General features: G+C 42.4%; 2 protein-coding genes across 4 annotated transcripts in view; one reads left to right on the top strand and one right to left on the bottom strand.

Moving 5' to 3' along the window:
- The window catches only part of LOC147325409 (NACHT, LRR and PYD domains-containing protein 3-like), a 36,195-nt gene extending 20,182 nt beyond the window's left edge, over positions 1–16,013 (top strand). For both annotated transcript variants that reach the window (XM_086299942.1, XM_086299941.1), the window contains 3 exons: positions 1,063–1,236; positions 1,408–1,563; positions 12,467–16,013. In XM_086299942.1, the coding sequence (XP_086156068.1) occupies positions 1,063–1,236; positions 1,408–1,563; positions 12,467–13,718 (1,582 nt within the window). In that variant the 3' untranslated portion in view covers positions 13,719–16,013. The remainder of the gene's footprint in view (positions 1–1,062; positions 1,237–1,407; positions 1,564–12,466) is intronic.
- A 793-nt stretch (positions 16,014–16,806) lies between these two features.
- LOC147325408 (uncharacterized) lies at positions 16,807–26,447 on the bottom strand. Of its 2 annotated transcripts, XM_086299960.1 has the most exons (6): positions 26,174–26,447; positions 20,993–21,298; positions 20,630–20,917; positions 20,087–20,413; positions 18,516–18,607; positions 16,807–18,436 (listed from the first exon to the last, which is right to left on the bottom strand). In XM_086299960.1, the coding sequence occupies exons 1-6, from the start codon at positions 26,379–26,381 to the stop codon at positions 18,290–18,292; spliced, it is 1,368 nt and encodes a 455-aa protein (XP_086156086.1). In that variant the 5' UTR covers positions 26,382–26,447; the 3' UTR covers positions 16,807–18,289. The 2 variants fall into 2 exon arrangements, with proteins under 2 accessions (XP_086156086.1, XP_086156087.1); XM_086299961.1 differs by lacking the exon at positions 26,174–26,447 and having other exon boundaries at positions 20,993–21,308.
- Between the last annotated feature and the right edge of the window lie 145 nt (positions 26,448–26,592).

Raw genomic sequence — 26,592 nt, 5'->3', positions numbered from 1 at the left:
TCTTAGCAGCACATTTACTCTTGGCACACTTCAATAGAACAACTTCCAAACCAATCAGGAATCAGAAAGTCCTGGCAAATGTCAGAAAAACAACAAGGCATATTCAACACATTATTACTTGTATGCAAATACATGCAAATTCCAAAACATATAGGCACTAAATGGGAATGGAAATATATAAAAATCATCAACACGGTAGCTCCTATACAGAGGGGTTTTGAACTAACTGGTTCATTTATCTTATTACTGCCTCTTGACATATGCGTTTGCCAGGTAAACCATAAGCAGAGTAAGCACAATTACTATAATGTTACATATATAGCTATGATATCATAATATCATAACATAGCTATGATATTAGCTATTTTTGACAACTAATGAAAGAAATGTAAACACATACTTGCATAAATCATCAACAGTCTGTAGTCTGTTCATTTCAGTCTACCTTGCATCAGCAAAATCAACATTAGCAGCTGACCAAAGTCACTCTTTAAATTATAGGGTACTATCACCACATGGTGATACTCATGCACTGAGAGTGGTATGTAGGTTGAAAGCATGATCCTGTGAGGCTGAGCTCAGGGTTAAATAATTTTTATTGCTCTACACATCTCCAGATCACAGCACTTTCAAATCTGACTATAGTTTTTTTTTTTTTTTTTTTTAACATACTGACAAATCTGATTAATCATACATTCCAAATACACTTTGAAGGATTCAGGAGGAGGCCAACAGTTACTGACAGAAGGTTCAGCAAAGAAATTTTAAATGTTTAAGTACACATGCTTCATAACTGGAACACAATACCAGACTTCAAAAAATAATAACATGTCCTGGATCCAATATTTGATATGTTGTCTTATTATTTTTTAATTAAATTTAATCAGTAAATGATTTGGAAAATATTGCTTTCTGCTTTTACTCATATTACATTTACATTCCATCTGTATCAAGAGTATCATTAACATCTGTGTGAAATTTTTGTTTAGTTCCTCAGTTGGCTACATGAGTGAGTGTTGTTTTTTGTTTTTTTTTTACATTCCTTCTGTTTCTGTTTTAAAGGCTGAATTGCTGTAATCTGTCAGAGAGAAGCTGTGAACCTCTATGTTCCCTTCTCAGCTCCAAGTCCTGCAATCTAAGAGAGTTGGACCTGAGTAACAATAAGCTCCAGGATTCAGGCATGAAGCTTCTCTCAGCTGGATTGAAGAATCCACACTGTAAACTGGAAACTCTGAGGTCAGGATTCAGCTGTTTAATCAGAAGTTTAACACTGCTACATTAGATTATTAGCATTAGAACATATGGCACTATGGCAACATGTACGGCAAGTAAATGTTACTGATTGTTTACCACAAATATTTCATAAATGGATTGTAATGTGTTGTTATATCTGCTGCTCTGTTTAAGGCTGAGTAACTGTAACCTATCAGAGAGAAGCTGTAATGATCTGTTCTCAGTTCTCCGCTCCCAGTCATGTAGTCTGAAAGAGCTGGACCTGAGTAACAACAAGCTGTGGCTGTCAGGAAAAAACCTGCATGAAAGCTCTACAAAGACCATTGTCTGGTGAGATTACACATCTGTTGAATGTTTCTGCATTCTCAATTAACCCTATGGGTTCCAGGGTAGAATTGGCCGTTTTTGACTACTTTTGATTTTACCTCTATATTTCACCTTTAAAAGATGTTTATCTTGCCTTGTTTGGTATCATTATTTTCAGCACAACCTCAAATATCTGAAATACGAGTTATTTTTTCATTTTGACATACTATATTAGCACAATTGATCTAAATTCAGACAAAAAATTAAAAATCCGAGTAGAAAAAAGGTATATTTTTTACTGTAAAACCCACAAACATGTTTAACGAATCATTTTCATAACTTGAAATGCAAATAGAAATTGTACATTTCTAAAAATTATGCACACGTTTTGCAAACAACAAAGTTATATGGTACTATTTACCTAAAAATTCAGCCAAAGCTTCAGGCGTTTTTTATATGACCATTTAAAACTATTTACAGAACAATCAGGTGTTCTGCATCAAATAAGAAGGCACACAAATTATTTGTGCCAGTCCAAAAAAAAATAGTTTGTGTTCAGTAACAGCGTTTACACTGGAATCTGCCTTTTATGGCTTTTTTTGGAGAAAATGTGAAATTCAGCAGTATAACTGACACACAATACAAAACAATAACTACACAACACACTAACTACAGCCTCCAAACACGCTAAACGTCACTAATGTCTCACATATGAAAACTCGCTCTCTCTTTCTTTCGCTCGCCCACTTTCAGTCGCGGGTGTCACTCCTAAAACTTCCCCTTCTCCCTAGACAACCAAGTGCCACATGTTGCCATTTCATTTTTTTGATTGGCTGACATGGTAAACTGTAACACCAATAGGGAAGGGGTGTTTTTTCTTTCTCCTTTTTCACTCGCAATCAGAGAGTGTTTGCTAGCGCTGTCCATAGAAAACGCCGTTCTTCCCACTGTAAACACCACTGTTTTGTTCAGGAAAAAACGGTGCGTGTATTTTTTATCATAACTCTGGTGTTACGTGGCCCATCGACACAATTCAAAAACTGGTATATAGCTTTCGACCCAAGTTCAAATGGAGACTCTGAGTCACTTCATCTTGTAGCTGTGTCGTCTTAAATTGGTCATGTGATTTTGATGCGCCGGCGCATCCGTCGACCCCAGAGGGTTGATACACCTAGGGAGTTTCAGTCACAGTGCCAGCAGAGACTTCTAAACACCCTCAGGCACTGTTTCTTGCTCTGATAAAAAAGACCTTCCACATTTCTGTGTGAAATTTGTCATGTGACCACCTTACATGAAGTAAGATTTAGTTTATCAAGTTTGCACTTATTTAGCTTTTAGAGTTTAATTTCCAGTGTTTTATAAAGTCAGTGTACACTTATCAAAAGTTAACATCGTGGCCACTGACAGGTGAAATTAATAACATTATCACTTTATCATCGCACCTGTTAGTTAGTGATGTGTCGGTCACGAACGAAACAGCTCTTAGAGCTGGCTCTTTGAAATGAACGACGTGAGCCGGCTCCTTATTGGGAGCCATGGGTTGTTTTTTTTTCCTTTCTTTCTCTCACCCTCTCTCTCGCACTTTTTTTCTGCTTCACTCGCACGTGAGCCTTGTGCTTTACGCTGGGAAGAGGGCGGCGGGGGGGCAGTAGTTACACTGGCAGTAGCACAGAAACAGAGTGGGAGGGAAAGAGAGAGAAAGAAAGCCAGGGACAACAACGTCACATTAGAAAGGTATAGTAATCATCCACAACTATTTTCAGCTGTGGATGATAAAGGATTCAGAAAGTTTATTCATGCAGGCCCTTATGACAGAGAATATGCATCTTCTTTTCGTTTTCATATTTTAATTTATATTTAATTGTGTTGTGGTTTGCAGTGTTTTGTGTTGTTTCAGTTTAAATTTGTTTAAAAGGAAAAAGATGAAAATGTAAATAGTTAAAAGTTGAAATGTGAATAGTTGGTTTTTGTATTATATGATTTATTTATTACATTTCATGTGGAGTGATTAAATAAAGTACATTTACAGTGGCCCCTACAGACAAAGGACGTACAAACTCCAAAACACATACGAACTCCAAAACACGTACAAACCCCAAAGCATGTACAAACCCCAAATCATGTACAAACCCCAAAGCATGTACAAACCCCAAAGCACGTACAAACCCCAAAGCACGTAAAAACTCCAAAGCACGTAAAAACTCCAAAACACGTAAAAACTCCATAGCATGTACAAACTCCATAGCACGTACAAACTCCGAAGCACATACAAGCCCCGAAGGACGTACAAACTCCAAAACACGTACAAAAGATAACAGAAGTGCTCCAGGATGCTAGGGGCAGTGTTGAGCTTTTGTTACCTATGGGCTACACAAGCCAGAAAGTACCAACGACCAGGTTTGGTGTGTGGTAGGAACAGGTAAATGAACGTCCATCCATCCATCTTCATCCGCTTTTTCCGGGGCCGGGTCGCGGGGGCAGCAGCCTAAGCAGAGAAGCCCAGACCTCCCTCTCCCCAGCCATCTCCTCCAGCTTATCCGGGGGGACACCAAGGCGTTCTCAGGCCAGCTGAGAGATATAATCTCTCCGGTGTGTCCTGGGTCTGCCCCGAGGCCTCCTCCCGGTGGAACATGCCCGGAACACCTCACCCAGGAGGCGCCCAGGAGGCATCCTTGTCAGATGCCCGGACCACCTGGCTCCTTTCGATGTGGAGGAGCAGCGGCTCTACTCTGAGCCCCTCCCGGATGGCTGAACTTCTCACCCTATCTCTAAGGGAGAGGCCAGTCACGCTTTGGAGGAAGCTCATTTCCGCCGCTTGTATCCGCGATCTTGTTCTTTCGGTCACTACCAACAGAACCACATCATCTGCGAAAAGCAGAGATGAGATTCTGAGGCCACTGAAGTGAAAGCCCTCCGCCACTTGGCTGCGCCTAGAAATCCTGTCCATAAAAATTATGAACAGAATCGGTGACAAAGGGCAGCCCTGGCGGAGCCCATCACCCACTGGGAACGAGTCCGACTTATTGCTGGCAATGCGAACCAAGCTCTTGCAATGGTTGTATAGGGATTGAATGGCCCGTAGTGATGGGCCAGACACCCCATACTCCCGCAGCACCTCCCACAGGACACCCCAAGGGACATGGTCGAATGCCTTCTCCAAGTCCACAAAACACATGTAGACTGGTTGGGCAAACTCCCATGCACCCTCAAGTATCCTTGAGAGGATAAAGAGCTGGTCCAATGTTTCGCGACCAGGACGAAAACCGCATTGTTCCTCCAGTATCCGAGGTTTGACTAGCAGACGAACTCTCCTTTCCAGCACCCTGGCATAGACTTTCCCAGGGAGGCTGAGGAGTGTGATCCCCCTGTAGTTGGAACACACCCTCCAGTCCCCCTTCTTAAAGATGGGGACCACCACCCCAGTCTGCCAGTCCAGGGGTACTGCCCCTGATCTCCACGCAACATTGTACACTGTAAACCCGGATAAGTTCAATACACTTAAATCGTTTGAGGAAACCGATTCCCTTCAAATGATTTGAGTAATCAACCCAAAACAAAAAATTAACTGATTTAGTCAAGTAAACTTAAAAGTAAAATTGTCACAATTTACTATATTGAGTCATCGCTACATAAAGTGTTTAAGTATTCAATATTTCAAAAATAATTTGTTTAAGTACAGTTAACTTAATACTAATAGAAAAAACTAAATTGTTTAAGTGGTGCTAATATTACAAAACTCACTTTTTTGCGTATTAAAAGCGTCTTTTAATTAAATGTATTATTATTACTAAAACTTAATATGTCAAGGCAAACACACTCAAAACCAAAGACCACTAAAGTGTTTTTTTTTTTTTTTTTTTTTACTTTATTTATTTATTTATTTTTTTATTTTTTTTATTTTATTTTTTTTTATTTTTTATTTTTTTATTTTTAAATGACATCAGAAACAGCAGTATGCGTGATGGCAGAGCTTCAGTTCATCCTTTGTCATTTTTTTTTTTTTTTTTTTTTTTTTTTTTTTTTTACTAAATAGGACAGGGGGAATGAATGAGAGAGAGAGGGGGAGAGAAAGAAAGAAAACCAAAGGGGAGAAGAGACGGTGAGAAGGGGGGGGAAGAGAGACAAAAAAAAAAAAAAAAAAACTCCTGGGTCACCTGTATGGAGAAAAAAACAAACAAACAAACAAACAAAAACAAACAGAGGAGACAGCAAACAACAAAGAGCAACATAATAATAGAGAAAACAAAGCACCATCACAATAAACTAGCTAGTCATAGATATCAGTATTTACTAAGTAATAAACGATATTGTGCAGCACGCAAGATAGACAGCGCACAGTGTGCTTTGAGGCAGCAGCCAAGAAAGCTTTAGTCCGCGTCTGTGAATACCCATGTGTGCATACCTGTGTGGATCAGCATGCTTGCATTCCAAAGGTTTCTCCATGTAATGATCTGCTAGGGAGTGTGGGGGGGCCACAGCCCCGTCCTCCAGGGTGTGAAGCGGGTATGGAGGAGATCAAAACTCCAGACATCCAGAGGCCCCCAGAACACAAGAGACCATGGAAGACCAACAGAGGGGCAGCCGCGCCACTGTCCCAGTAAGAGCTGAGGAGAGTCCCAGATGAGGGCTCGCCCAGCAGCCGCGGAACAGAAGTCAGGGGGAGTTGCAGTGACGCGCCCGTGAGCTCCGCCGGCCCCCAGCTGCGCCTGAGTGACCGAGCCCTAGGCCGAGAGGCCGGGGGCACCCCACCTCCAAAGGGGCCCGAGCGAGCCCCAGGCCCCAGGCCCCGACAAGCGGCCGCCAAGGAGTGAGCCAGTGTGTACCCGGACGCCCACCCCCAGACACAAAGAACCACCAACACACCGACACCTGAGGGAGTCCGCCACCGGCAGGGGAAGTGGTGGTGGGTGGAGATAGGCCTCCAAACCTTGGAGGGCCTGAGGTGTCCCCAGAGAGGTGGCGTCTGATACCCAACCTGACATATAGACACAGACATACAGGCACACACAGACACAAACATCCATTCCCACCCTCATGCTCTCATATGCACTCACTCCACACTCAGCCAACGTGGAGACAGACATAAAGAGACGCTGTACACACAATCACACTCCCCAAGCGTACTCTACAAACCGGGTCTAGGTACCCTTGCCCCTGGAGGGGGGAATTGCACCCAGACCCAGGTGGTGTTACCCTTTTCCCTGCGGTGGGGAGAGGCAGACCACCCCGACTCCGCAGCAGCAGGGAGGCCCCACACCCCAGACCGCAGTCGGACGGCCAACTCCTCCTACTAGCCCTCCCGCTCCAGCAGGCCGCAGAGAATGGGGGTGGGAGAAGACTCCAAACCTCCCTCCACCCGCTCATTGTAGTGTTGATGCATATGTGTTCTAAGGTGCAATTAAAACCCAGGAGGGCATGGAGCTACCTGCCAAGGAGCAGCAGGTAAGCGCATAGTCCCTCCTGCTAACCCTCAATGACTAAGTGTATTTAAAATTGAGAGGTGGGCAACGACGTCAGGGGTGAGGTATACACCCTGATGGTGATTTGGACTCCGTGATTGTGCCCACCCCCAAGATCCTATATGTATGTGTAATGAGAGTGTGAATAATGTGAATGTCTAAGTTGTGGGATAAAATTGAGGCAGAGGCAGCCAGAAGGGGACAGGGGGGGGGGGGGGGGGGTTAGCCTCCTCTGCACCCTGGTGACATACCCCCACTCCAAGGCCCTGCATGTGTGGGTGGTTGTGGAGGAGCGGGAAGAGGGAGGCAGCTGGAGATGGGGAGGGAAGGAAGGGAGGGGCAGGTAACCCCTCCCTGGGGCCAGCTCCCCCGCTGACCCCAGTAGGCACTCCCACCCTCCGCGACCCGCCAGGGAAGGGGGGCCCAGGCCCATCAGACCGGGCCCAGTGCAGTAGCGCCCCCCGGCTCCACAGAGCCCTGGACAGTCCACCCAACCCCACCACAGAGAAAACTGCACCCACCCCACCAACCACACATCTTCCAGACTACATAAGACGGTAAACGCCCAGGCTGAGATCTTCCTCCACCTCTCCTGTATCTCCCCCTCCTGCAGAGAGTTCCTGAGAGAAGAAAGCTCCTGCAAGATGTGACCATCCCCCCCACCAGTTGAAGAGCCCCCCAGGCGGCTCGATGCACCGGCGGCACCCTGCTCCAGGGGCGGGCCCCCATGCACCCACCCGCCCACAACCCCGGCAACACACCAACCAGGACCCGAGCCCCCGAGGCCCGGCCCGGGCCCCAGCCCAGAGACGGAGCGCCCCCAGAACCTCACGCCCATCCCGGACCCACCCAGGGGCAGCCAGGTTGCCAGGTCAGTAACCCGCGTCCGTCAGCACAGACCCTCCCCTAGCCCCGCTGCACGCAGCCGCGAGGAAACAGTCACCTGAGAGCCAACAGAGCCCTCAACCGGACGTGACCTTTTTACTTTATTTATAACAAAACAAGACTTTTGTTTTCCTTTGAACAGTATTCCAATTTTTACACATGGCGCTTCTAAGAAGACATTTCTTTCAGAAACAAACACAATATTTCAGTTGTTCCTAGCCACTTTTTGACAAGAATTTATTTGTGGTCTCTGAGGTAGTTTTTTTTGAACAGTAAGTTTTTTGTTTGCACAATTGGACTTCCAATAAAACATTTTCTTTAAAACAATCCTTTTAAACAGATAAAACTGTGTATCACAAGTAAAGAACTTTGGTGCAACACTCTGGGTAACAAGTTGTAACAGTAAAACTTATTTTCACAAATATTTTAACTTGGAAAAATAAAAACTATGGAATAAGGAATGGCCCCAGCGAGACAATGAAATTAAAGGAATAGTTCACTGATTTTACATAATAAGATATGTTCTTACCTTAGCTTTGACGAGTTGATGTGTACCAGTCTTGTCTTTGTGCGTGCCCTCAGTCATGCAAATGGAGCAAAGCCTCTCCCATATATTCCAAATACCTCCACTTTTTGCTCCTTTTAGAAGCTACCGAGCTCCTCCACGTTTTCCCTATTTATGTAAAATTACATGAAAAGTGACACTCTCCAAGTTTAGTTTAACTAAATTTAACGTGTGGATTTTCTAAGCCGATAAGAAGGGACTCTATATTACAAGGTGTAATAACACTGTAGGAGCACTTCTTCATCCCCCCAGTAACTCAGTCTATGCTCCAGAGTGCACTAGGGTTACTGCGCACTTGTAATATAGTGCCCCTTTTTATCGGCTTAAAAAATCTATACGTTAAATTTAGTGAAACTAAACTTAGTGTAACTTTTCATGTAATTTTACATAAATAGGGAAAACGTGGAGGAGCTCGGTAGCTTCTAAAAGGAGCAAAAAGTGGAGGTAGTTGGAATATATGGGAGAGCCTTTCTCTCGCACAAAGACAAGACAGGTATGCATCAACTCTTCAAAGCTAAGGTAAGAACATATATGTAAAATCAGTGAACTACTCCTTTAAGCCCTGGTTTTGCCATCCACTAAAAACAAAAAAAGACAATTACAAACACAATAATGACTTCCTGAACTTGAGAAAAAGCTGCTCAATGAAGAGTGAACATTCAATGTATCTATGCACACATTGAAAGCTCATTTTTTAGCCTTTGGAGTTTTGGAGGAGGATCGTTTTGTCCCAGATTCAGCATAATCTGCTGGATAAACAGGAATGTATTCTTCATGCACTTTGGGTACTCCAAGTAGAGCGCATAAGTCAGTCCAAACAGGAGACACATTGCCAAAGGAAGACTGCAGATGGAATCCATTACCACATTTCCCTCTAGAAGGATTCCCAGCTGGGAGGGGTTCAGTTCTTGCTCTGGACTTCCGTTTTCACCATTGAAGATGATTCCTATTGGGATTTCAAGGTCACCATCAGCAGCATTCTACAGAGGGGGGGGAAAAAACTGTGAGTTAACCTGTTGGTGGAGAGTAACACAAGTATAAAAGGTCAAAGTATTGTATTTCTATAAATGATGTTTATTATTTAAGTACAAGTTAATTGTTCAAATAAAATAAAAAAACAGGAAAATTTGGGGAATCTGTAAGGCTTATTGTCATTATACAACTGTATAATGAAGTTTGTCCTCTGCATTTGACCCATTCTTCAATGTTGATAAGGCAGCAACCCGTCAAGAGAATGGGTTTTTGTAGATTGGCTGCAGGAGCCTGTACAGCAGGTTGCGACCTAGGCTTAACCTGGAAGGAGGATTACCTGTTGTGCATATTTTTGTAATTTTTCTTTCATAAAGATGAAGAGCTTCATCTAACACCGTCCACTGGTCCACTCTTCTACTCTGGTCCACTCCAGTTGTACATTCTCATTTCGCTCTCTGTAGAACATGTACCGATGTACCGCACGGAGCAGCGAGGGCCGAGGACGAGACGCTGCTCAGCTCTGTATGGCGCTGCAGCGGCGCACATGTTAGTAAAGTAAACTTTACGAGAGGCCGTCGAGGTGCAGAGGAGCGGTGTTCAGCCCCTCGAGCCTCAGCGAGGGGCTGAGCGTCAGAGCGCGGCTGTGCAGAGAATAATGACAGGTTTATTTGTCCGTGTGAACGGCTGGAGGTGCCCGGCCGTGCTCTGGTCCTCCTCCTCTGACCGGGGCCGGAGTCCGGACCCGGGCTAACCCTGAACACGGTTTGGATGTGCTCACATCACACAATGGAAACGCGCGGTTTGGATGGACGAGGAAGATGCTAGAACCATTACACATGAGCAGGGGTTAAGGCTGTGAGGGTTACAGCCTTAAAACATTTATAATAAATACTTTTCACTACTTTGCGGATTTCACTTATTGCGGGTTGTTTTTGGGACGTAACCCCCGCGGTAAACGAGGGTTCACTGTAGATTGAATTAGCGTGCACATTTGCGTAATGTAACATGCAATTATTTTTGCTTAAAGTTGAAATAGAAAGATTTAACTCACCAGTTTGCGTGGAGGTTTGAGGAAAAGTACTCCCTATCGACTGTAGACTGAAACAAACATGTCCAATCCCAGGCAAAACCACCAAAAACGACTTGTCTTAATTTTTCCCGACAAACAAGTCCAGACGTCTCTTCGGTTCCAGTGCCGGGAAAAATATGGGAGGGGCAACAAAAACTTAAAAATAGTGAAAGTGCTTTCAACTAAACATGATCAGTAAACATCAAATTTACTTTTATTATTTGAGTGTTGAGTTTAAAACTTATTCTCTTATAAAAAATTGAACTTAAACTATTTATTAGAATAAACTTAAAATAGAAAGGACCATGTTAAATGTATTCATTTTAGTGCATCACATGCAAAACAATATAGGTTAAGTGCAAAAAGCTTCCACCAATGAGTTCTGTCTGACACAGTTATATGATTTTAGTTTTACAAAGAGAATTAATTACCATCAGTGATTATAGCTAAACCATTTGAATGCAAATAACTTTTGGGATTACAGTGTAGAGGCATGTCAACCAGGACAGCCCTACAACGTCCAGAGCCTTCAGGAACTCGGGGCGGACCGCATCAACACCAGGGGCTCTGCCACCAAGGAGTTGTTTAACTGCCTCAGTGACCTCGCCTCCAGAAATTGGCAGGTCATTCCCCTCATCCCCAGACTCTGCTTCGTCCTCGGAAGACGTGTCAGTGGGATTAAGGAGGTCCTCGAAGTATTCCTTCCACCGCATGACAATTTTCTCAGTCAAAGTCAGCAGCGCTCCGCCAGCACTATACACAGTGAAGGTAGAGCACCGCTTTCCCCTCCTGAGACGCCTGACGGTTTGCCAGAATCTCTTCGAGGCAGTCCAAAAGTCTTTTTCCATGGCCTCCCACACCCGAGTTTTTGCTTCAGCCACTGCCCGAGCCGCATTCCGCTTGGCCTGTCGATACCTTGTCAGCTGCCTCCGTAGTTCCACAGGCTAACCAAGCCCGATAGGACTCCTTCTAAATGAACATTTTTCTTTTAATTATTTGAATATATATGAGTGCTTGTGTATAAATACACAAACAATACACATATGCTTTCAATTGTGTAATTTAAGTGATCTAGGTAGCTCTGTTTTGGAAGTTCAGTTAACGCTAGAAATGTGTTTTGGAGTTTGAACGTGCTTTGTCTCTAGGGGGCACCGCCTATATTTATATATAAACATATATAAATAAAACCACTTTTTTATTTCCATTAGTAATTCCTTTTGTGCATAATTTTATATTATTGTTAATAATAAATTAATTAAAGCAACAAAACAACCTGAAGAGCCGGCTCTTTTTAGTGAGCTGAGCCGAAAGAGCCGGTTCTCTTAAAAGAGCTGGAAATCCCATCACTACTGTTAGTAGAGCAAGTGAAAATTTCCTTTTCAAATCTGATGTTAGAAGCAGGAAAAATGAGCAAGTGTTAGGGTTTGAGCGGGTTTAACAAAAAGGCAAGTTGTGATGGCTAGATGACTGCATTACCGCAGTCACTAAAGGAGTCTGAAAAATATAGCGACAAAGTCGCTAAGTTGGCAACACTGTTACCATACCTTTCTAATGTGACGATTTGTCCCTTGTTGTTGTCCCTGGCTCTTTTTCTCTCTCTTTCCCTGCCGCTCTGTTCCTGTGCTACTGCGAGTTTAACTACCGCCCCTCCCCCCTCTGCTCAGCGCAAGCACAAGGCTCGCGTGCGGAGTGAAGTGAAAAAGCGCGAGAGAGAGGGTGAGAGAAAGAAAGAAAAAAAAAAAACACGGCTCCCAATAAGGAGCTGGCTCGTGTCGTTCACTTCAAAGAGCCGACTCTAAGAGCTGTTTCGTTCGCGACCGACACATCACTAACAGCAGCTGTAATTTGACACAGTACTGAAATACAGGTGCCTTAAAATCCTGCAAGTAATACAGATAATAGAGGCACAGACATGACTACTCAAAAACATTGTACTTCGATTGTAACTTCTGATTGAAACTCTGCTTTTTTATGCAGGACAAGTAACATCTCAAAGTACAAGGACATCATCTCCAACAGTGATCTGACCCGTTCAGGACCTCCTGCTGTTTACCAGCTGAGAACAAAAAAACAGAAGTTTGGAACTCTGACAAGAATAACTGTTGGTGAAAAAAATCCAAACAAGCCAAATAAAACCATCTTACTTGTAGGTGAAACAGAAGCAGGAAAATCTACTCTGATCAACTCTCTGTTTAACTACAGCATGGGAGTGAAGTGGGAGGATGAAGTCTGGTTTCAGATCGTAGAGGAGGAGAAGAAAAGTCAGGCAGAAAGTCAGACATTAGATGTGATCGTGTACGAGATCTTTGGTTTTGAAGATAAAACTCTTCCCTACTCTCTGACCATCATCGATACTCCTGGATATGGAGACACCAGAGGGATTAAACATGACATCATCAGTCAGCAATTATTGGACTTGTTTGGATCAGAGAATGGAGTTCATGAAGTTCATGCACTGGGATTGGTGATGAAAATGTCAGATTATCGACTGAGTGACCGAGCGATAAATGTCTTTGATTCAGTGATGTCTCTGTTTGGAGAAAACATGGAGAAAAATGTTGTAGCTCTGATCACACACTCAGATGGAAGACGTCCTAAAAATGCTTTTCGAGCTCTTGAAGCAGCAAACATTAAATGTGCCAAAAATGAGAAGAATCAGCCTGTTCACTTCCTGTTTAATAGCTGCCAGCATGAAGAGCGAACAGAGGAAAACGAAATTAGTTTGGAATTTGCATGGACAGTAACAGAGAGAGGAATGAGAGAGTTCACAGCCTTTCTGGAAAAAGGTACAGCTCGAAGACTGATGATATCTGTGGAAGTTCTGAATGAACGAATCAGACTGACGACCTGCATCCAAAATCTGAAAGATAGATGTGGCCTGACTGAACTGAAACAGTTTCCAGAAGGTCTGAAGAAAAATAAAAATTATAGGAAAAGAATAGAGAATCTTTTGGGAAACCCTGAAAAGGAAATTATCCAACAGACAGCAGATGAGTCACAGTTATTAAATGAGTCCTACAAACTTGTTGTCAAACTGGATGAGCAAGCTCTGAAAGCTGATTCAGCATCTTCCATTGTCCACTTGGACTTCCTGATTGAGAAGATGAAGGAGAAAGGAAACACAGAGAAGGTCCAGAAACTGGAGGAGATGAGAAGCAGAGTGGATGAAGGAACCAGAGCAGCTCTGCGGTTCAAACAGCAGCTGGGAAAATATTTAAAAATGGACTGAAGAAGGTTCACATTCATTTTTTTTTTTAACAGTGTGATATTTTTTAATACCTTAACACAGAGGTTCCCAAAGTGTGAGGCCCGCCCCCTAGGGGTGAGTGCAGAGCCATTGCAGGGGCGGGTGGGGCGGTATGAAAAAAAAAAAAAAAAAAAGAACGCTTGGACAATGATAGCGTAATTGACAGGTTTTTGACAGGGCTCACACACAAACGCAAAGCAAGAGATGAAGCATTGCCAAGTATGTTTCCAAACCAACTTTCTTCCAAGCCAAAGACTAGAAAATACGGTGAAGCATCTTCCCTTTGGCTTCACCTGCACAAGTGCCAAGGTAGGTCTCCCCTGCAGAATTGGTTTCCCCTGCGTTGGGAGCACGATCTGAGCTGATCCTGCCGCAATTTGTTCCCCCTGTCCGAATCAAAACGTCAAAAAGTATCCCAAATTTAAATGATACAGCAGCTATAATTTTACACGAATATATGAAGCCCACAGTGTGTTTCTGTGACTGTGCTTTAACTGAAGTGAGGTCGCCACCTGCTGTTTAATGATCAGTACAACAGTGTGTGAGAACAGCTCCCTCCCTGATATCACAAATTAAACACAAAGTCACTCTGTGTTCTTCACAAATACATGTGTTTCTGTCACGTTGTTCTAATGTTGTTCTAAAGTTGTCAGTGTGAGCTTGTTTCTGCTGCTCCTCTCATGGTGACTCAGTGTTAGTAAAGTGGTTGTGGGAAAGTAACATGTCACTGACATGATCCAGAAACAGTCCAACATGTTGTTGTCTTTCTAATCAGTGAGTAAAGGGGATGTTAGAGACACTGAACTCAGACACAGTGTAGAAATGTTCAATCCAACTTTGACTCTTCAGTGTTTGTGAAGAGTCCAGTCCTGAAATCTGATCTTCTTTCATCTGATTTAAGCTTTTTATTTATTTGAAATATTGCTGTTTCTTAACATGTGTTACTGCATTATCTAAATGTAAAATTAAATAAAACAGCAAGCCATCAATATAAAAATGCTGCATAAACCAAAATAACACACGCTGCACCGCTTTAAAACAACCTGCCTCTGCAAAAACATCAGTCTGTCCACACTCTCTGTTGAGAGATAAGATGTACTTGTAGTATCAATGTCATCCTCTCACTTGGTGCAGATGTACCTGGAACAAATGGTCTTGTTCTGCTAGCGTAGCTTCAATCTTCTTATGCTTGAAGTTTTTCCACCATGCGAATGGATCTGTGTCCAGAGGAAGGACTCTGTTGGACAACGGCTTAGATGGGGTGTCAAACTCATTTTACATGGCGGGCCACATACAGTTTGCAGAAGTTCCATATTTAACTGTTCTTCTAAATGATAAAGAAAAAGTTGCTGTGATAAAGGACAAAAAAAAAAAATCTGTCAGCACGACTCTGTGGGCTTAAAGCAGGGGTGGGCAATCTCAGTCTACGAGGGCCGGTGTCCCTGCAGGTTTTAGATCTCACCTTGGGTCAACACACCTGAATCACATGATTAGTTCGTTACCAGGCCTCTGGAGAACTTCAGGACATGTTGAGGAGCTAATTTAGCCATTTAAATCAGCTGTGTTGGTTTGAGGACACATCTAAAGCCTGCAGGGACACCGGCCCGCGTGGACTGAGATTGCCCACCCCTGGCTTAAAGTGTAAGAAATAAATGTGCTTCAGCACCCCCAAAATGAATCAAAGCACCCCCAAAGATTTCTTACTTTTTTGGACAATATTTGCTGTTTGTGTGACACACTACTAAAAACATAAAAAGCATACAGTACTTGGTTGAGACGTAACATTTTAAGAACAAAAGTATAGATACCCCCCCCAAAAAAATGGTTTGTTCCAGCTCTCCCTTGCTCTGGCTCTAGCGCCGTTGCTGCCAGAGCGATGGTGGCTGAGACGCAGCGGAGCAGAGGTGTAAGTGCCTGGCTTAAAACAGGACATATTAGCTGCATTTAACCTTCAGTTACTCTTTATATAGTTGGTAGGAGTCAGACCATGTTTCTTTTTACTGAAAAACATTACACCAGGTAACCAGCAGTGTTGAAAACTTTTCGGTTTCTCCAAGCATGACATTCCAGTGTATTTCAGACCCAGCAACACGCTCAGACAGAAACTGGTTCACCCGAAAGACAAAACGCCAAAACACAAACTTAACAATGTGGTGTATGCTGTACAGTGCAGCGAGGAATGCTCAGACCTCTACATTGGAGAGACCAAACAGCCACTTCACAAGCGCATGGCACAACACAGAAGAGCCACCTCCACAGGACAAGACTCAGCAGTCCATCTGCATCTTAAGGATAAAGGACACTCTTTTGAGGATGCTAACGTTCACATTTTGGACAGAGAGGACGGATGGTTTGAAAGAGGAGTGAAAGAAGCCATCTATGTCCACTGTGAGCGACCATCTTTGAACAGAGGCGGGGGTTTACGACACCAACTCTCTGCCATCTATAATCCAGTTTTGAGATCCCTTCCCAGACGCCTTAACGCCCACTCACATCCTGGGCCATCTGATCCCAGGAATTTGCATGATAAGGTGGGGCCAGGTTTCACAATGAACACACCCGAAACTCTGGCTGATTGGGACCCACACCCAGTTTCACACCTTGGCTCAGGCGATTAGAGGATCATCAGGGGGTCCTTTTGTCCCTCTGTGGGGGGTCACTCCCACTAGGTTTATATCTGGGACTCTCCACCATTTGACCTTAGAACTGAAGAAGCTTCTCGGATGAGAGGTGAAACGTCTTCAAGCAACTTAAAGAAGTCCAGACGCTTTTCTTTGCAAGCTCCTTTGACTTTTCGGTTGATGTTTGCTACTCTACAATCCGTCCTGCTCTGTAGTAAAATCAGCGACATTTGACCGTCCTGTTGCTCTTATTAAAAGTTATACAACCTATTTAAAATCTAAAACTTAAAATTGTCTGTAGCCTGCTGTTGTTACCACTGTCCTGTTTGAAATGGATACTAACTAGCTAACTGACTGAATGCCCATTAACCTTATAACTGCTGTTGTGTGTGTGTGTGTGTGTGTGTGTGCGCGTGTGTTTGTGTACAGAGAGACAGCCAGGTTCATAATGGATATAAGGAGGTTTTATTTTTTTTAAAAAGAAGCCACATTCAGGTAAAAGTGTAAAATCCAATGATCCGTCAATCAAGAATAATGTTGGATCAGTGTTTCAATGTTTATATCTTTTAATAGATGTTCATGTGGTTTGGTTATTTGCCTTTTGGTTGAAAGTACACTGAGAGAGGACTTTTTGTTAGTGATCTTAATAGTATTCTTTTCATATTAATGTAATTTTTCATCTAATTGAATACAATTAGAGCGAGGAAAGAGGGGAACGTGAGGAGAAAGTACAAGGTCAGGAAGAACCAGGTAAGAAAACAGACAGGAAAAGTGACAGGCAAAAAGAGAAAAAACCTGATTTTACTCAAACAATCTGGAAGTTGTGTCCTCCCTATATTAAAGCTGCTATACAGAATCTGCAAAACAAACTGGGTTGAAACATTTTTGACCCTCTTTAAAAACATTCCAACATAACATTATCATTGATTGGGGAGATTAAAATTAATGATATATTTTTATGTAGTTCAGCCACAACTCTAATAAAACCTCAGCCAGTAATAGGTAGGCCAACTTTTGGACCGTCCAGTTGTCTGTATGACTGCTGCAGTACGTACATCACATTTGCGCACTATCAGAAAGTGCCAAACAGAGTCCTGGTGGAGTGAGGAGCTGTAAAGAGAAGCAGAGTGCTCTGTTTATATTCTAAAAATGTTTTAAGCTTGTTTCAAAGATTCTGTACAGCAGCTTTAAATGTTTTCCAAAAGCACACATACACTTATCAGTTTTTCTCAAACTTCTCACAGTGTCAAGCTCTCCTAAGTACCACTATGAAAGAATGAAACCCATAAATCTTACAACACAAAATTAGTATTATTAAATTAGTAAAATTAGTGTCTGCAGTAAAGATTTATTTGTAATGATTTATTCTGTTTTGGGAGTGTTTTTTATGTATATGTATTATATTATACATACACATTAAAAGTAAATCTCTGTCCAAACAATGCACTCAGTTTACTTTTTACTCACTATGAGCATCACTCATTATTCTCCCCCAGTAATTAAGGTTAGGATATGTATTTTTTTTTTATTCCGATCCATTCTTCAGTTGCAGCATTTAAATAACCTTGATCAGATTTGATGGTTTTGTTACAGACTTTTCAAAAAAGTGTTTTGCTTTTCTTTCACAAATATGGGGATTAAATTGTGTTAAAATGTATAAAACAGTGATGTCATGTTTTGAGACGAGGACCCAGGCACAGAGAGACTTGATGAATTTAAGAATCTTATGATTTATCTTGCCTGGCTGGGCAGCTCTCTGGGTGCTCAGCACCTCCAAAGCTCTAATCCTAGAATCGCCCCTGGTTTGTTGGATGACATTGTGCTTTCCCCTCTAGTTTTAAATGAAGCAATACATCAGTGAAGTGAGTACACAAGTTTATATTCAATAGAAAACTGTTGTGTTAACTATTATGATAGTCATTTTTCAGAAATTCAATTGGATTTGAGATGAGCTTCTTTGAGGTCCTCCTCTCCTCCCTGGCGACTTTCATCTTCAGCTGATCCTCCTTCTCCGCGATCACTGTAGTTGTAGTAAACCACGTCAGTGTCCTTTCTGCTCAGCGTCTGCTCCCTGCTGGCCTGCAGAGACATCACAGATCAGACTGACTGCATTGATCCTCTTGTCAGTTCATTCTCAGCAACAAAGATGTTTCAGTACCTTCCAGCAGAAATAAAGGGCAGTAATCACAATCAGGAGAATCAGCAGCAGGATGACTCCTGTGATGGTATGAACTGTTGGAGCTGCTGGAGCTGTTGGATGGAACAAAGTTTAATGAGTTCAGTAGTTTAAATTATTACACTGAACCTGAATAAAATATTTGATTGATCTCTGAGAAGAAACAGTCATTTTTACAGCTGTTCAGATATAAGAATAGTAATATAAGAATATGTGAAATGAAATATGTTAATCAGACTAAAAATAGTGATACATCTCTAATTATTTGTTGAAAGTGCAAATATATCTTCATTGAAATATTACAAATATAATTTGAGACACTGTACTGTGGTATAGAAAAAGTATTTGGACAGTTTTGTTTCAGTACACCATCACAGGGGACGTTTAAATGAAATCATCAAGTTTAGCTAAACAGTAAACTAAAGTATTAACCAAGTATTCAATTACAAACACTTTAATCCATATTTTCAGAATGCTCACGAATTGGTCAAATATACGGATTGTTTTTTTATACTCATAATAATCCTTTGCAGTCACTGGCTGCCTGAAGTTGAGGACCTATGAACATCACTCACTAAATCCTGGATCCCCTCCCTGAGATGCTCTGCTTGTGGGTTATTCTGAAAAGTTCCTCTGTTGTGCTGACATTAGGTGGCTGTTTTGGTTGTTAAAGAATCACCCATCTTTTTTCCTTTAGAAACTCTTGGGCTACTTTTTCAGTTTGCTTCGGCTCATTATCCATTTTCACCGTGAAGCACTTTTTGGTTTGTAGGGATTAAGTGAACCTAAACATCAGTCCTGAGACCACTGCGGTTTTGACAAATGAAAACTCTGGAACGCAACATCAGGTGTGGGTCTTCATGCACGCCAGGATGGCCCTATGTATCATAGTAACAAAGTGAGCTATTAGCAGATTAACCCTGGTTCTGGGTCCTGAATAAAGTATCTGAGTCTTAGCTAGGTGTAGGAAGTACACCTGAAAATGGCTGAGGGGTGCATGATAGATGAGATGATGCTTGTATCTTTCTCGCAGTTGACCGCACTCAGAACCAGACTTATCCAGGTGATGAAACATGATCTTTGCTCTAATTATAAGGCTCATACACAAAAATGAGATGCTATAATTTTTCCCGTATGTGAACTTGCCATATAACCTACACACACACTGAGCACGTTAAGTTTTTACAAAAAAAAAAGTATCCTCAGAAAGCCCACTGTGTGGAAAAAATGGAGAGAACATCAAGCGACGATGAGCTAGTCCTGATCCTGGGTGCATGCCATTCTCAGGAGAAAGCGGCAGCAGGGAGAATTTTCTGGTCTGATCCAGCAGTTGAAGCTTTCATCCATATTTCAGGATTTCAGTGGGGTAGCAGATTTGGGACAACACATGAGAAGGAAGAGATGATTTCAAAGACCTGATTGTGAGCTATTCTGTGACACAACAAACAAGTGTTCCGCCATGTTGAACACTTTGACTGTTTCACTCTCTTCAGTGCCGTGATTGGTCAAATGTGTTTATATGCATCCAAAAAAATCAGAAAACTTCAGCTTACGTGAAACAGCAACAGACAGCTGGCGGCTCTCGGAGGAGAAGTTATGAGAGAAAACGTAGATGTGATAAACACAGCTGTAGTTTCCTTGGTGGGCGGGCACTGCAGCAGGAAACAGGAAGTGGGCAGAGTGATTGACAGCTGGCTGGGTGTAGCTGTATGCCGTGTTGGAGGAGGTGAAGGTGAGCTGGAAGGAACCTCCTGGGTACTGTGGCTGGATAGAGCAGCTGATGGTGAAGTTGGAGCGGCTGGACACCTGAAGCCCCTGCTGCTGGGCCTCAAAGACCCCATCCATGGAGGATGCATGGATGTTTGGCTGAACCAGCAGGTCTGTAAACACACAGATTCTACAAGGTCACCTTACATCAACCTTTCATTCAAACAATGAGCACCAAACACAGAGCATAATGCTTCCTGCAAGTGTGTCCTGGAGGGTCTGAAGCTTTCTCAATCTTTACAATCAAGACCACTAAGCAAACATTATATTCATGACAGAAAGCATGTGACAGGTATAACTGTCATGGATGATGTCAGTGGTGAGCCTACCTGAGCAGGTGAAATTCATAATCATTAAAGAGTATTCTGATGTTACACACTCCCTCAGAGCACATCCAGATTGAACGCAGTCAGGTTTGAGTCTCCAAACAGATCTGAGCAAGGACTCATTTCTAGCCTCCACATAATCAAGGGAACCACAGTGCAAATGTTCACAGATAACAGCTGCTTTGCCCAGGATCCACTCAGAAGCTTCCACTGGTCTCCAATCTCCCAGTTTTAGCTCCAGTGATCCTGCACAACGACTGGCTCCTCCCACCAACCTGAGATCATGAGGCTCTAACAGAAAGTAGAGAGTCATCAGTAAAAGAATAAACGAGTTTGACCACATCACAGCTGCAGCTCCTCTTCTACCTGAGCAGGTGAGTCCAACAGCTTTGCCAGGTGAGCAGCTGTTTCTAGCTGAGCCTGAGCTTCTACAGTCCAGGAGAGCAGACTCATGGCCTCCACACTGCAACTCTTTGCTCCACACTGGAACCTCCACTTCTCCATAGAGCGCCCCCTGGAGGACCGATGGAGGCCCACAGCCGAGCTCCCTACAGACCACCTCTGCATCCTGCTGGTCAAAGTCAGCTTCACACACTGAGGACCAGCTCTGGTTAGACTTCACCTCCAGTCTGCCTGAACACAGACTGGAACCATTCAGCAGCCTGACAGAGTCTGGAGACATCAGAGAAGATCAAACAGAGAGATCAGAGACAGCAGACACACAAGAAAAATATTTTTTCTGAGACTAACTTGGAGGTTTTGTGACTGTGGGAGGAAGGCAGAGTAGCCACAGAGATACAGAGAGAAGGAACAGACAACCTCTGCATGGAAGTAGATCAACCTGGATTTGACTGGTGGTACTTTCACAGTTATATGGTGTGAAAGCACCAATAGAAAAAGGAGAACACTTAAAAAGATACTTCTTATGGGGGAATAACCTCAGCTAAGATGTAGGGCTGGGCGATATGACCGAAAATTCATATCTCGATATTTTTTAGCTGGATGGCGATATAAGATATATATCTTGATATTTTTTTTAAGCCATAAAGTAAGAACAAAAAGAGAGTTCTTAGTCAAAGCTGTGTCCCAGATGTCACACAAGCACTTTTATTAACATACAGCACAGATGTACATGAAAAATTACTCAAAATTAAATTATGATCATTCATTAAATAAAAATGCTCCATAAATAAAAGAAAACAATGTTGTTTTTGTGCTAAACAAAGAGCTCACAATTGTGCAGTCAAAATGTAAACTAAAAGATGCTGAGCGTAATAACAAAGACGGACAGATTTCACAGCTGCTCTGTTCCCAAGTTTTACTGTGTGACTGACAGCCTGGAGTTTGAAATCCGCTTCATAACCACGTCTCTTACAGGTGCCATTTATGGTCCTTATACACACACAATAGGTAATATTACGTTGAAGCACAGTACGGATCACTCCGCGAAGCTCCTCGGTAGCCGTAATGCGCCGACAATCCATCAAGTGCTGCAGCTTCGTAGTTTACCAAAGTCGTACTAAAACATTTTTTGACAGATTGCTGAGCGCCGTGTTCCACATAAAATCGGTTCGCGGCCATCAAGCACAACCAGAATTCATACATAAGGCGCGCTATCAACTTTTGAGAGAATGAAAGGATTTTAGGGTTAGCGCGGTTAGCTCGTTAGCGCGGTTAGCTCGTTAACACGTTGACGCCGTCCAGCCCCACGCATGGGGCGATGCGCAGTAACTCGTTAACGGAGATTTGCCGTGTCCATCTTGTCGCTGCCTGCACGTGAAGCGACGGGGGAGGAGGGGGAGTTGTCTTCAGTGAAGGCGAGGCGGAGTAACGTTGCGTAGAGACAAAAGTGGACGAAAGAGAGGCAAACTTGCGGCTCCACAACTATAATTATAACGTAACATAGACTATATCGATATAAAGGATATTGTCACATCTTATATCTCGTATAAAAATATATCGATATGTTTTAAAAACTCGATATATCGCCCAGCTCTACTAAGATGAACACTTCTGCTACCATTAGCCAAGTCTGATATCAATGTCACTAATCAACTTTTTATGGTAAATAAAAAGTTAACTATTGACCACTCCTACTGCAGCGCTCAATATGTACAATGCTTGAATATTTGCAATGATCTATTTACAAACTATTTACAAAAAAAAATAGTGATATGAATTCAGTTTAGGCACCCTTGATAATTTTCATGATTTTTCTTCATAAACCATTGGTTGTTTGGATCAGCAATTTCATTTAAGTATATCTTATAGCAGATGAACACAATGATATTTGAGAAGTGAAATGAATATAGGATTTACAGAAAGTGTGCCATAGTTACTTAAATGAAATTAGGCAGGTGTATTGGCACCCCAACAGAAAAATTAGATCAATATTTAGTAGATCCTCCTTTTGAAAAAATTACAGCCTCTAAATGTTTCCTACAGCTTCCAATGAGAGTTTGGATTCTGATTGAAGGTATTTTGGACCACTCTTCCTTACAAAACATAACCAGTTCAGTCAGGTTTGATGGTTTCCGAGCAAGGAAAACCAGGGGGTTGGGAAGCGCATCTGTAACCAGAAGGTCGCCGGTTTGATTCCCGGGCTCTCTGTCCTGGTTGTTGTGTCCTTGGGCAAGACACTTTACCCTACCGCCTGCTGGTGTTGGCCAGAGGGGCTGATGGTGCGATATGGCAGCCTCACTTCTGTCAGTCCGCCCCAGGGCAGCTGTGGCTACAACCGTAGCTTGCCTCCACCAGTGTGTCAATGTGAATGAATAGTGGTATTGTAAAGCACTTTGGGTGCCTTGAAAAGTGCTATATAAATCCAATCCATTATTATTATTATTATTACTTTAAGTCACGCCATAGATTTTCAATGCTATTCAGGTCTGGGGACTGAGATCCCAGAACGTTGTACTTGTTTCACTGCATGAATGCCTTAGTGGATTTTGAGCAGTATATGGGGGCCGTTGTCTTGTTGAAATATGCAGCCCTGGTGCATCTTCAACTTTGTGATTGATTCTTGAACATTGTTCTCAAGAATCTGCTGTTATTGACTGGAATCCATGCGACCCTCAACTTTAACAAGATTCCCAGTACCTGCACTGGCCACACAGCCCCACAGCATGATGGAAGCACCACCAAATTTTTTTCTTGGGATGCTGTGTTGTTTCCACCATGCATAGCACCTCTTGTTATGTCCAAATAACTAAATTTTAGTTTCATCAGTCCACAGCACCTTATTCCAAAATGAAGCTGGCTTGTCCAAATGTGCTTTAGAATACCTCAAGAGACACAGTTTGTGACATGTGCGCAGAAAGGGCTTCTTCTGCATCACTCTCCCATACAGCATCTCCTTGTGCAAAGTGCGCTAAATATTAGAACGATGCACAGTGACTCCATCTGCAGCAAGATGATGTTGTAGGTCTTTGGAGCTGGTCTGTAGGTTGACTGTGACTATTCTCACCATCCTCCACCTCTGCTTATCTAAGATTTTCCTTGACCTGCCTCTTTGGGCCTTAAACAGAACTGTACCTGTGGTCTTCCGTTTCCTCACTATGTTCCTTATAGTGGAAACTGACTGCTGAAATCTCTGAGATAGCTTTTTGTATCCTTCCCCTAAACCATGATGTTAAAGAATGTTGGTTTTTAGGTCATTTGAGAGTTGTTTTGAGGCTCCCATGTAGTCACTCTTCAGAGAAGATGTAGAGGAGAAAAACCTGCAATTGGCTACCTTAAATACCCTTTCTCATGATTGGATTCACCTGTGTATGTAGGTCAAGGGTTAGTGAGCTTACCAAACAAATTTTGTCTTCCAATAATTAGTGCTAAAGATATTTAAGTCAATAAAATGACAAGGGTACCCAAATTTACGCACCTGCCTAATTTAGTTTAAGTAACTATTGCACACTTTCTGTAAACCCTATAAACTTAATTTCACTTCTCAAATATCATTGTGTTCATCTGCTACATGATATATTTAAATGAAATTGCTGATCCAAACAACCAATGATTTATGAAGAAAAATCATGAAAATTATCAAGGGTGCCTAAACTTTTGCATACCACTGTATATCTTACATTGAGAAGGCTATTTGTTTTGGTTTTTTTTGGCAATTCAGATCAGCCAGATGACCAGACAGACAGTTGATGCAGAGTAACTTATAAATATTTGTATTTTTATTATGTTTATGGATATTCCCTTTGAGGTCTGGAATAATATCGTCTGTTGTAAAAATTCTCAGCCTTAAACATGCACAATGGGAACCATAGAGAGAACATTATGGGGATGGAATGTATGTGCAAATGTGTCTGCATAATGAGAATATATATCGTTTATTTTTCCTTGTAAAAAGTCTCATTAACATTAAAGGTCTCTTAAATGGAGACCTGGCTATGCAGGAAAAGTCATGGTCAACTTTATTTACATAGCACATTCCAAACGCCCCATGCTGCACAAAGTGCTTTTCAAACTGAAATGTAACTAAAATAAGTAAATTGAACAACAATGATGCAATAAAATATAAAACAGAAGGAATAATACAATAGGACAATAAAATAAACTAAAACAACAATAACTAGGACTGTTAAAAGAAAACATGTTTCAGTCAACCTGCGCTAAAAGCCAGACCATAAAAATGTGTCTTCAATACAGATGTAAAATGTTCCAGCATTTATACAAATCTAACAGTTAGAGGCAGACTATTCCAGAGTCTGGGACCTGCCACAGAGAAGGCTCCATCACCACAAGATCTAAGTTTAGACTGTGGAATGAATAGCATTGGATTTTAACCGTACCTCCTGGTTCTTTTTGGAGCAAAAATAAATAGACACTCAGAAAGGTAAGAGAGGGCTCAGCCATTTACTGATTTAAAAACAAAGAGTAATATTTTAAATTGGATCCTGTAAGAAACAGGAAGCCAATGTAGAGAAGCCAACACTGGGGTTATATGCGCCTTTCATTTTGTACCAGTCAGCGGAGGAGCAGCTGCACTTTGGATCAACTGCAGATGATAAATAGAAGCCTGGTCTAAACCAAAGTACAGAGGATTAAAGTTGTCTAGTCTGCAAGTAATTAACAGATGACTAACACGTTCAAAGACACAAGCTGGCAGGTATGGCTTTACTTGGCTAGCGGTCTCAGATGAAAAAAGCTAGATTCGACTAATGCGCTCACCTGTCTACACAGTCTAAAGGAACCCTCAAGGCACACACCGAGGTTTTTAACATTTGTCTAGAAACTAGCATTAGCATTCAAATACATTGACAAGTTCAAATGAGGAGTATTTGGAGGTGCTCTGGAAAACAAAGGCTGTGTCGGGGTGAAGGTAATAATGAACCCTGGCTAAGCTGAGCTGTTAACACTTGTGGCCAGTCCGTCACTCGGGGATGTGACAGTGGCAACCAAAGAAGCTGCTGCTGGTTGTTCCACTGGACTCCTGAAGCTCTGCTTTGCCAGGCTGATGAAGATTGTCTGCCAGTCTAGGTGATTTATGCGTCTACCTGACACATTACTATCAGTGTAATGTGATCATATTGATAGGCTTACCTGAGCACGTGAGATACAGAGAGAAGGAAGACAACCTAAGTTGTAAGCATTCTTTTATAGCTGATCCAGACTCAATGCAGCCGTCTTGGATCTTCCACACAGATTTCTCTGTGGAATCCTCTCGCCATTCTACTGAAATAGCAGAGCCACAATCCAGATGTTCACAGATAACAGATGCTGCCTTTATGGTCCAGTCAGAGCTATCCATTGGTCTCCACACACCCAAATGTTTCAATTCCAGCGTTCCTGCACAGCGACTGGGTCCTCCTACCAAGCTGACAAACTCTGAGCAGAAAGCAGAGTGTCATAAGGAAAGAAGTAAAAAGATTTTTGAAAAGATTTTAATACTTGACTGCTGATGGCACTTCTGTAAATCATCACTCCTCTCTGAATACTTCTTGTAGCTGTAGTACTGAAGT

This window comes from Aulonocara sp. 'chitande type north' Nkhata Bay, linkage group LG7, assembly GCF_057382095.1.
Source record: "Aulonocara sp. 'chitande type north' Nkhata Bay isolate Kocher_YH1m ecotype deep benthic linkage group LG7, A_spYH_male_GT1.1, whole genome shotgun sequence".
In the NCBI taxonomy this organism is placed as follows: Eukaryota; Metazoa; Chordata; class Actinopteri; order Cichliformes; family Cichlidae; genus Aulonocara; species Aulonocara sp. 'chitande type north' Nkhata Bay.
This window is presented reverse-complemented; position numbering and strand designations above follow the sequence as displayed.